The sequence below is a fragment of the Sclerotinia sclerotiorum genome, genomic scaffold (assembly GCF_000146945.2).
Source record: "Sclerotinia sclerotiorum 1980 UF-70 scaffold_22 genomic scaffold, whole genome shotgun sequence".
Classification (NCBI taxonomy): Eukaryota; Fungi; Ascomycota; class Leotiomycetes; order Helotiales; family Sclerotiniaceae; genus Sclerotinia; species Sclerotinia sclerotiorum.
In genome coordinates this window covers 35,004-46,296 of record NW_001820814.1, presented here as the reverse complement: position 1 = coordinate 46,296, position 11,293 = coordinate 35,004, and the positions used below count along the sequence as shown (strand labels likewise).

Genomic DNA, 11,293 nt, shown 5'->3' with positions numbered 1-11,293 from the left:
AAGCATGTCTCACTATAGTCTCCATATAAATGTACTTTAAATTTCATCAGTGAAGAAAGGGAGCAATGAAGAAAATATGAAAAATAGGCTATACCTAAACAATTCTACGGTGCCTACAAATCCATACACTAGCTGTGACCAAAAACAACCATCTTCTTCAATTTCAATTTTTGCTTGTTGCCCCATCTCTCGAATAATAAAAAGGTAAGATATTAGCTATTCCATTTTCTCATTTCCGTACCCGAGTCTCTCAACCGAGAAAGTCATTCCAAACATAATGTCTTTCTTACTCCTGTTTGCTGTACCATATGATTATCGTATATCTATCTATTTTCTAGATGGGGTGTGAGGTTTGATGAAGAACACGAGCAAGATACTTCATACAGACAGTATCTTGCTGACGTAGCACTATTTGGTAGTTTGTGTGTAATTTATATGTTATAAAAAAGGTATATGTGTAATCTTAATTCTGCTTCATGTAGTGTTGTATGAAGTTGATTCTGATTTTCAGCAGCCCAGCCCAGCCCAGCCTCGCTGAGAATATCTTTCTACTCCGTCCACATGTATTAATTATGGGCTTGATTAAATTCCCAGTAGAGAGGTAAGTTGATTTGACGAACACGCGAAGAACCCCCAAATCCGTCGCGTTACAGGCTCGCTTAGATAATTGTAAGAGTTGGAAAATGTTACTGTACAGAAACAGAGCATTGCGGTATGTACGCTACCCATTTATCAGTAGTGTGCTGTGCTAGTTATGTGATGTATCCGCCGGGCTAATATGTCAAAATCTCGTTGCCTTGATGAGAGATCTATACTTGGCTATATGTGGATTTGGACCTGTCCCACTTTCTCAATGAATAATCATTTAATCGAATAATCCAATGCTCACAGACTCATAGATAGTAGGGACGGAGTACTATTTCCACGTTTCGGTGGGTCGTGTTGTGCGATAGCAACAAGCTAATTAGATACCCATCTCATATCTCACATGCTTACAGGCTTACTAGTTACTACTCCATTTTCCCCCTTTCTACCAATCAGCCTGTGGGGTCCGGAACGATGATTAAGAAATGGCATCCGTTGCGAACTCCACTTTGCCCTCGTCTATGCTAAGGTATCTACATTTTCATCAAAATCTTACATCTTCATTTGCACCTTACCCATCTCGACAACCAGCACATGCATATGTCTACCGTTTTACAATTTAGAATCTTCGGAGCGATACGGCAATATGGATCAACTGGAGATACCGTCAAGGTGTAATAATTATCATCACACCTACTACATCACCATTATTACCGTCATACAGTAGGTGTGGAATTTGAAACATGGTTCTCGAGGCAGTGTCGGATGAATTACTCGAAGGTGGGAGAATGTCTCAAAATAGAACAAACAGGACACGAAACCCAAGATCCGGAATCGAGAATGGGATTCTCGATTGAACTACCCGTTGCCGGAGATGCGGTACTGTACTTTCTAGCTTCAACTCACCGCGGCTCCGTGCAATCAGCCATTGTCAAACTTCAAGGAGGAAAAGAGGCTCAAAGGATCATTTAGGATATCACTCTTGATTTCATACTCGACGATATGTCCATTTTCGATTGTTTCGCATTCCATATTTGGAAGGTACTACTCGAGTAGTTCATTGTAATTAATCTACTACTTACTATCTTGAGGACATACGGAATATGCACTTGGACACCGCATTTGTCCCGTCCGCCCAATAATGCTCCACGAGATACATGGTAAATGATGGAGAAAAAGAAGCATTGCGCCACCGTTGACCTAAAGATCTCACCAAATCTAGGTGAGATAGGTTATTGAGTAGACCGACCAAGTTATTGCACGGCTCACCATCACCCGCTGTCTCAAATACATCATATGCATCGTGAATTTTCATCACGAATCTCATCACCAAAAACAAGTTCTTTTTATTCAATTATTCCCGGAGGTCGTCTCAATTTCATCATGACACTTAAAATAAACACAAAAGAACAACACTACATAATACCTAGTACCTTACTAGTATCTGCAGCCCTGGCCTGTTCAAACCTGCACCACCTGCAGCTAGCCAAGATAGAACACTTCCAGAATCATACGGCCCCCCATGATTACCTCATTTTGATTTTCATACTTACCTCCAATTCGTTCGTTGGCAGCGTCTCATTCTTACTTTCTAAGTGCTTATCTGCTTACCTGCTTGTAACCTCGTCATGTGGACTGATACCCAAATGCATGTACTTCTTCAAGTATGGTTGTAAGGAAAGTACCTAGTCTAGTCCTTAGGAATCTTGATATAGGACGAACGAGCATAACTGCTGGATACTTAAAAGTTAATGCTGATCTCCAAACGGAGTAACATCTCAAATTGCTTGACCAGCTTTCCCACCTCCGCTTATGTGATGGTGGTTGCATGCTCCACCAACCATACATTCTGACATTACATCGTCAGTAGAATGTCTCAAAAACCTCACAAGAAAAGCAACAATTCATTTCACCTAAATATTAGTCAGGTAAGAATAGTATACGCCTTCGGAAGGACTTATTACTATCATGCTCGACACCAAAGATCAAGATATCTTTCACGTACGAAATCAAAAGAACTTGGAAGTTACAGACATACCTAACAATTAGGTAGCGAATTAGACAGTAGTTTTCATTAGCGCGAGAATGATGAGAAAATGGCGTAAAAAGCAAAAGAAAAGATCGGAAAGACGCAAAAACACCGGATTAACATCATTTTCCAGCTCCATCAAGGTCCCGTTCAGAAGTATAGTATCCTTGGAACCGAAATCGTCATATGTTCCGCTCCAATCGCTCTTTTTCCATGTCAAGAAGTATCGGAGTCCAGGAGACCTTACAAGCTGGATTTTCCGGACTCGTTTAGCACATGTCAAACAAAAATTCCTTCCTATATGGGAGATCAACGAGATAAGGGAAGTTAGATATCTTCAATACCATGTGGCATGACCCAACAGACCCTAATGGCTCAAAGATCATCGTCCCCATTACCAACAACATGAGGTAGGTATCCACACGAAGAACATCCATGCTGGCATGTGGCGCCTACATATGGTCTAGTGTGCGGGCCTCACATGGACAGTCTTATTGGATACTTTATATGTAATACTTTAAGCATTCTACATGTGTGCGGCGTGGGATTGGTTTGAAACGGTCCAGGAACCCATGAAATTCGCAAGGAAAGACTTAATACCACCAATACTGCAAGCCGCGATGTCCGGATTATTTGGATATCAAAGTTTAGAAGAACAGTAGCAGCATGTTCTCCATAACTCAATCGGTAACCTTGGATCTTAGATTCATCATGATCGCTCACATCACGCATTCGCATCGTTCCCCGTCCCGCGAAAGACAAGATGGAATGAGGGATGCGGTACAGACCGTAAAATGGCCTTGGTGGCTCATTCGTTTCCCCTCTTTTTTATTTTTTTGCAGTCAGTCCAAAATAGCGCTTTCGCTACAAACCTCTTGAAACAAAAATTGCTCACCAAAACAGAAGCATGGAAAGCTTGAGAAGTCCTTTGATTGTTAAGTTTGAATGAAGATATTGAAAAGTTATTGAGAGACGAAGCTAGGTTTTAGGTCCGCAAAATCGATTAAATGCCGGTATTCAACTCAAATATTGAAAAAATCGATAATAAGAATACTTATTACGGCTTAGATATCGCGATTTATCACATATTTATACCGCGTTTATCCGAACAATCAATCAATTGTCCCACACCTAAGATTACGAGTTTAGGTTACATCTTTTATCCCACTTGCAATTTTCTGCAACCATCTGAAATTTCCGAGATATAACACTCGAACAAGGCAGTGTGCGGTAATGATCTACCTAAGCAGTAGTAGTTTTGCCCTTGCAGAACGCGATGGTCGGTCGCCATGTGCTTAAGCTTGTCCTACGTTTCCAGGCAGGTGGTAGCTATAGGCGGGAAGGGTGATGTTGTGTTGGTTTGATCGACAGAGGTGGGGTGGGGATCATGAAAAAAAGGCTAAGCCATGAGCTCGACGTTTCTTAAAATAGTTTTATATTCTGCGAAATATGAAATTGAAAAATAGATACCCTTGGAGGGCGCTTCAATCATGATTTCATGCAATCTTTCGAGTCGCCAATGAGCTGGATGAGAAACAGAAATCAGGTCGACTTTCAGGTCTATCGTTTTCATGTAAACGTGGGGGCTTTTTTCTCTCGGCCTGCATGATGAATGGAGGCTGGTTTACGTATAGAAGGCACTTGCTGTATGTCGACCTGTGTGTTTCTAAAAGAAGGGACGCATGAGCGACCAGCGACAGCATCCCTATGATGCTATCGCCAATTCTCTACCATAAAGAACACTGGGCTCAATCTCAACCTCTCAAAGTCCTCCAAGCAAGCAATTCATGTATTTGAAATGTTCTTTTTTCCCCGGAAAGACAGGTAGGTAATTCAGTCTACAAGTTGCGGACACAATTATTCAACCTAAGAATTCTATCTTCAGATGCGTGGTCGTACTTTCCTCCTCAACTGTTCTTTCTAAAATGAATAAAACTGGCAAGCACGATGCGGGGTAACTCAATGATCTAGCAGTGCTGGCCGCTGATGAAACCTTCACCTCGACCTATAATCTGTCGATTCCCACCTCTCATTCCTATTTTCCAATCTGAGATTCATTCGCCCGTTCAAAATCTATAATTGATGGCAGATAAGACAGGCGGGACGATGGAGCAATGCAGGAATTCAAATGAAGAAGCAGGTCCCCAAGATGCTTTGATCAGTGAGCCAGTGGTGGCTGTAGTAAGTGCATTGGATGAAAATTTGGAAGACGCCATACATCCATACGTTCAGGGCGGGTTCAGAGGCATTACTGCCTCACCTTATGTTGCTGGTGCGGCTATTTTAAGCACTGTTGGTGGACTTTTATTTGGTACGTAGCACAATTTGGATAGGACCTCGCGATGCATACGATTTTCACGTTGGGTTTAGGACATTCACAGCATTCATTGTCGCGTCGGCTTTCGGATATTTCATTGTTCTAACGTTTATCAGGCTATGATCAGGGCGTAGTCTCCGTTGTCCTCGTCATGGAAAGCTTCATCGCCGACTTCCCACGCATAGGTCCTCATTCTAGCGGCTTTTTGAAGGGTCTCTTAACGGCCATGATCGAATTCGGTGCCTTTTTCGGTGCTCTGAACCAGGGCTGGATTGCGGATAAATACTCCAGAAAGTACTCTATAATGATTGCTGTCGCCATTTTTCTCGTGGGCAGCATCCTACAAACCGCGGCTGTTAGCTTCAGTATGCTCATTATAGCCAGGCTTATTGGAGGCATTGGCATTGGAATGTTGTCAATGGTTACGCCTATGTATATCTCGGAAATTGCTCCCCCTGAGATTCGTGGAACTCTGCTTGTTATGGGTAAGTGATTCTAATCCGAAGTTTCATTCTTCCAAGTGGCTAGTCTGAAGCTTCATTGTTCCAATAAATTCCATACAACCGTTCTGTTTCATTCTTTCAATTAATCTCATACAATGAAACTGTGCTAACCAGTAATATATAGAAGAGCTTTCAATAGTTGTGGGAATAGTTATTGCATTCTGGATTACATTCGGCACAAGATACCTTGGTGGTGAATGGAGTTGGCGTCTTCCTTTTTTTATCCAAATCATTCCTGCCTTATTACTGGGAGTCGGCGTCTACTTCCTTCCATTTTCGCCTCGATGGCTTTCTTCAAAGGGAAAAGATGATGAGGCCTTGAAAGCTCTAACAAAGTTGAGACAATTACCGGATACCGATGCCAGAATCCGGAACGAGGCACGCCAAATGCGTGAGGAGGTTATACACATTCGAGAGATCCACCTACAAAGGCACGAGAGCATAATAAATTCGGCAATGAAACTTGAGTTGGCCTTATGGAGAGATTGTTTTGCATCTGATTCCATCAAACGTACACACATTGGTGTAGTTATCATGTTCTTCCAGCAATTCGTTGGTATCAATGCCCTGATCTACTACTCTCCGACTTTGTTCGCTAGGATGGGCTTGCAGTCAGAAATGCAACTTGTCATGTCGGGAATTTTAAATATTTGCCAGTAAGTGTCACCCTCCGAACTGATTTTGAATGTCTGTGACGATCTTCGAACATTTACAATCCTATTTCCTGACCTATACTAACCGATGAATTACAGGCTCTTTGGCGTCGCATCGAGTCTATTTACAATGGATCGATACGGAAGGAGGCCACTACTCATGCTCGGCTCTTTCTTCATGACCATCAGCCATGTCATGATAGCTGCCTTGGTCTGCCTCTTTTCTTATGATTGGGAATCACATGCCACGGCTGCATGGGTCAGTGTAGCATTCCTCCTGATTTATATGGTGGTTTTCGGTGCATCGTGGGGTCCTGTACCTTGGGCAATGCCATCGGAGATCTTCCGGACAGATTTAAGGGCAAAAGGGGTTGCTATAAGCACTTGCTCCAATTGGCTGTAGGTGATGTTTCGGCTCCCTTTCATGGGTATCTTTCTAATGTCTGAAACGAATAGGAACAATTTCATTATCGGTTTGATTACTCCACCATTGGTCGTATACACCAATTGGGGTGCGTATGTTTTCTTTGCCGTTTTTTGTGCGCTCTCAGGCGTATGGACGTGGCTTTATGTACCAGAAACGAAAGGCTGTAAACTAGAGGATATGGATGACCTTTTTGACAACTAAATGTCACAAAATCGAATAGAACAATGGGTGATTTTGGAATGTATCGTTAGAATTTGAACATAGAAATACTAATTTGCTAGTACTAGCTGTACCCGAAACTGTAGTATAAATAGACTATAGAATATATGAGTAGAAATTGAACGGAAATACCCACTTCCTAGTCACTAATAAACTGTCATTTAATTCTCCCTTAGATAGACAGCTCCTGGTGAACCACTTTGCAACATTTTGAGGCTAACATCTCTGTGATTGGTCTATACCGAGGGTCTGTGCACCAGCCAAAAAACCACTCTACGCGTTTTCTCAATAACCGCGTCGCAACCCTCCCATCTCAAAAAGTCAAACAATCAATTTTGCAACACAGATCATTCAATCCACGATATAACCAACACACTCTGTATAACTTCTTGATATCCTTCCATCCCTTATCTTTTTACGCTTACAAACTCAAATACCGCAAAGAGTATGCTAGTTTCCCAATGGATTTGGCCGTTTAACATTTTAATACTAACAATGTACCAGTGTTAGAAGCTCGCCTCGAACAAGCCGACCTTCTTAAGAAGGTAAAGAAAATACTATATCCAACTTCTTTCTCATGCTAACGGTATAACATAGGTGGTCGATGCCATCAAAGATCTCGTCCAAGACTGCAACTTCGACTGCAATGATTCAGGAATCGCGCTCCAAGCTATGGATAACTCACACGTTGCGCTCGTCTCTATGATGCTCAAGGCTGAAGGATTCTCTCCTTACCGATGTGATCGCAATGTTGCGCTTGGTGTCAATCTCACATCTCTTACAAAAGTTCTGCGGGCTGCACAAAACGAGGATATTCTCACCATCAAAGCCGAGGATGCACCAGATGTGTTAAACTTGGTGTTTGAGAGCAGCGAAAGTGATCGATTGAGCGAGTATGACTTGAAGTTGATGGATATTGATCAAGAACATTTGGGTATCCCTGATACAGAGTATGCGGCTGTTATTACTATGCCAAGTACGGAGTTCAAGAGGATCTGTGTGGATCTTATGGCTTTGTCTGAGTCTGGTATGTATTACTGTTTCCCTGCATGGCAGTCGATCCTAATTATTTGTTTGATAGTATCGATTGAGGCTTCGAAAGATGGAGTCAAGTTCCAGTGCAATGGTGATATTGGAAATGGTGCTGTTACCCTTCGCAGCCACAGCAATGTGGACAAGCCAGAGCTTAACGTTGATATTGAGCTTACCGAACCGGTCTCCTTGACCTTCTCCCTTAAATACTTGGTCAACTTCTGCAAGGCTGCTGGTTTGTCCAAATCTGTTAAACTTTGCTTGTCCAATGAGGTTCCTCTTTTGGTCGAGTATCAGCTTGCTGGAAGCAGTTACTTAAGATTTTACTTGGCACCAAAGGTATATTAACATGCACTATCCAATATCTGCTGATAGGGAAGCTAACACTTATTTTTAAGATTGGTGATGATGAGTAGATAATGGTGGTCGAAAAGGTTTTAATGAACGATGATATTGAAGTTTACAGCATATCAGTATGGCGTGTGGGTTAATTTATGGATATGGACAATGATTGTGGTAAATTGTGCCATGAATGAATGGTTTTGTTCTTCAGTACCTGGCATGCGATGAAACAATTCGTTGATTTCTCTCTGTAGAACCTGTTTAAAGAAAACAATAATGAGATATATTCAGAGAAGAGGACTTCGAATATTGTATCAATCACTTTATGCCAATCACTTCATTGCTCTTTAAGAAACACTACAGAAACAATGAGGAAGTATATTCAGAGAATCCTATCGATCCCCATTATGCGCACTGGGTAAAATTTGCTGCTCCTGGGCTTTTCATGCATGACCCTGGCCTGGATTGAGAATAGCGCGGGGCAGCCTGGTGCCCCACTACTCTCTATCTAATGCCAGCAACATGAAATTATCGAGGGAGATAGGGTTATTATTTTTCCCCTCGATTGATACACAAAATATTCTTGAGCAGTGAAATTTCATTTCGCAAATTCAGCATCTATTTTTTAACCATTTTTTACAAAATACCCGCCATTATAACTGAAACTCTGTTCGCCATCCTTTCTAGCGATTCCGGCACAGCCTGACTTGATATCCAACTTCAATCAGTAACTCTCCTCTCCACAAAATCATCTCTCCCCAACAAGCAAGATGTCTGAAGACTTTCCCGTGCCAGATACACGGGTTCTTGCTATAGCCAGTCATGTAGGGAGACCATTCTCAACACGACACTCGCTGAACTAACATCCTCTGTTCAAGGTCGTCTACGGGTGAGTCTCATGAGTCACAAACTCACTCCAAGCATGCTTCCGCGCAAGTCGACTAAGTCATAACGCTACCAAAGATATGTCGGGAATACAATGGCTACATTCGTTATGCAATCTCTAGGATGCGAAGTCGCTGCTCTGAATACAGTACAGTTCAGTATGTTGTTGGAAAACCACTCCACATTTGCAATTACTGCCGCGGAGAGGAGATGAATATCCTGCTAACTGACATATGAAAGGCAATCATCTAGGTTATGGACAAGCGAAAGGAACACGTGCTTCCGCGGCCGAAATATCGGATCTCTATCAAGGCCTCAAGAACTCGTACCTCGACGATTTCAATATGATGCTCTCGGGCTATTTGCCTGGAGCCGCCTCGGTCGAAGCCGTCGGCTCAATAGCTCGCGATTTGAAATTAAAAAGTACAATGAAGCCGGGAAGTTTCTTCTGGGTTTTAGATCCGGTCATGGGGGATAATGGGAAATTGTATGTGGCAGAGGACGTAGTGCCGGCATATAAAACATTAATCAAAGATGCGGATTTGATCCTGCCGAATCAGTTTGAGGTTGAGTAGGGGTTCCCATTCCATTCTTTCGCTCCTAGGAAGATCCCATTGTGCGCAGCGATGGAGTATGGGTTTTTCGCTGACTCTCATAGAACATTATCCGGTGTCAGGATTCAAGATATGGAAACGCTTAAATTGGCCATTACGACTTTACACGAAGTATATAAAATTCCTCATATAATGGTTACATCTATTTCGCTTCCTTCTCCTGGCGCGGAGCCCCATCTTTCCGTCGTGGGCTCAACCATGACATCAACAGCCGAGCCAAGAATTTTTAGCATCAAGATACCGGCGATTGATTGTTTCTTCAGTGGGACGGGAGATATGTTTGCAGCGCTCATGTTAGTGAGATTCAAAGAGGCAGTGTGTAATGTGGAAGGACTACTGGAAAAAGATGCGTGGATTAGTGATGATGAGGTCGAAGCTACGGACTTACCCCTTGCGAGGGCTACGGAGAAGGTTTTGGCTAGTATGCATGAGGTGCTTGCAAAGACGAAAATCGCGAGAGATGAGGAGATTGAGAGGTGGAAGAATGTTGTGGGTGGAAGGGGGAAGGATGAGGATGCTAAAAGGGAGGGATTGGTTAGATCGAAGGCGGCCGAGGTGAGATTGGTGAGGAATGTGCATTTTTTGAAGAATCCGGTGGTGAGCTTCAAGGCGGAAAGTGTGTGAGCTCAGCAGGAACAAGCCAGAGGCATGAATAAAAAATGATATAGATGTATGATGTATGATATAGACGGCAAGAGATTTCATTATTTTGTCTATTTTCTTCATGAACTATCGCCTCTATTCTTTGGAGTATACAAAGCACGGTATATCTCATCCTCAACTTGCCAAACCCTAGCATATATTTCGTCATCCACTCCCCACTCCTCACAATCTAACCAGTGCTTCCAAATCCCCCTTCACCCCTCACACTCTCTTCCAAAACCAAAACTTCCGTAACCTCAGGTGTATAAATCCTCTCCAAAATCAACTGTGCAACACGATCGCCCTCCTTGACCTCATAATCCTTTTCACCGTGGTTAAAGAGGAGTACTTTTACTTGACCCCTGTAATCAGCGTCGATTACACCGGCACCAGTATCAATCATATGTTTTGACGCGAGACCGGAACGTGGGGCGATGCGGCCATCTAAGGGGAATGTTGTTAGTCTGCAGTTTATTGGAGAGGAGAGAGAGGAGAGAGCGAGAAGGGGGTAAAGGAGATAGAAGAAATGGAAACATACAGGTTCCGTCCGGTACAGCCATACTGATATCAGTATCTACCATTGCCTTTCCCTTGGCTGGTACAACAGTATCTTTTGCAGCATAGATGTCGTATCCGGCGGCGAAAGCGCTACCGCGAGTAGGGAGACGAGCGCGAGGAGAGAGTTTCTTGATGAGGAGGGGTGGGGGGGTAGAAGATTTGAGGGTTGCGACGGGTGGGGTTGTGGTAGAGGTTGCGGTTGTGGTGGATGGAGCAGCTGTGGTTGTGGTTGTGGTGGGTGGAGTGGTGGAGGTGGTGGAGGATGTTGTGCCGTTTGATGTGGGAACCGGAGCTGGAGCTGGAGTTGGAGCTGTGGTTGTTGCGTTGGTTGCAGCGTTGGAAGACATAATTTCTTGGAGGGAAGATGAAGATTTTGTTATTGCTGCTGTGGGTGTGAATGTAGTTGTAGTTGTAGTTTTGGTTGTGGTTGTCGGTGTTTCGCGTTTGAGGAGGGGGATATCTTTTGACGTTTGGGAAGTGGTGAAGT

The 11,293-nt window shown here is 43.1% G+C and overlaps 5 protein-coding genes across 5 annotated transcripts; 2 read left to right on the top strand and 3 right to left on the bottom strand.

Annotated features, from left to right (window-relative positions):
- Window positions 1–1,553: 1,553 nt before the first annotated feature.
- On the bottom strand, window positions 1,554–1,900 carry SS1G_12688 (predicted protein; the record flags this gene model as incomplete). Its single annotated transcript, XM_001586063.1, has 2 exons — window positions 1,554–1,629; window positions 1,668–1,900. The coding sequence occupies 2 exons, from the start codon at window positions 1,898–1,900 to the stop codon at window positions 1,554–1,556; spliced, it is 309 nt and encodes a 102-aa protein (XP_001586113.1).
- A 589-nt stretch (window positions 1,901–2,489) lies between these two features.
- Window positions 2,490–3,051, bottom strand: SS1G_12687 (predicted protein; the record flags this gene model as incomplete). The annotated part of the gene is made up of 3 exons (XM_001586062.1): window positions 2,490–2,498; window positions 2,727–2,864; window positions 2,959–3,051. 3 exons carry the CDS (start codon window positions 3,049–3,051, stop codon window positions 2,490–2,492), a joined length of 240 nt encoding a protein of 79 aa, XP_001586112.1.
- A 1,645-nt stretch (window positions 3,052–4,696) lies between these two features.
- Window positions 4,697–8,181, top strand: SS1G_12686 (conserved hypothetical protein; the record flags this gene model as incomplete). Its single annotated transcript, XM_001586061.1, has 10 exons — window positions 4,697–4,795; window positions 4,847–4,925; window positions 5,048–5,416; window positions 5,559–6,090; window positions 6,187–6,486; window positions 6,544–6,599; window positions 7,238–7,278; window positions 7,331–7,760; window positions 7,815–8,104; window positions 8,164–8,181. The coding sequence occupies 10 exons, from the start codon at window positions 4,697–4,699 to the stop codon at window positions 8,179–8,181; spliced, it is 2,214 nt and encodes a 737-aa protein (XP_001586111.1).
- Window positions 8,182–9,086: 905 nt separating this feature from the next.
- On the top strand, window positions 9,087–10,165 carry SS1G_12685 (hypothetical protein; the record flags this gene model as incomplete). The annotated part of the gene is made up of 4 exons (XM_001586060.1): window positions 9,087–9,150; window positions 9,245–9,563; window positions 9,651–10,027; window positions 10,146–10,165. The coding sequence occupies 4 exons, from the start codon at window positions 9,087–9,089 to the stop codon at window positions 10,163–10,165; spliced, it is 780 nt and encodes a 259-aa protein (XP_001586110.1).
- A 273-nt stretch (window positions 10,166–10,438) lies between these two features.
- SS1G_12684 (hypothetical protein) lies at window positions 10,439–11,153 on the bottom strand (the record flags this gene model as incomplete). The annotated part of the gene is made up of 2 exons (XM_001586059.1): window positions 10,439–10,692; window positions 10,787–11,153. The coding sequence occupies 2 exons, from the start codon at window positions 11,151–11,153 to the stop codon at window positions 10,439–10,441; spliced, it is 621 nt and encodes a 206-aa protein (XP_001586109.1).
- Window positions 11,154–11,293: the final 140 nt, after the last annotated feature.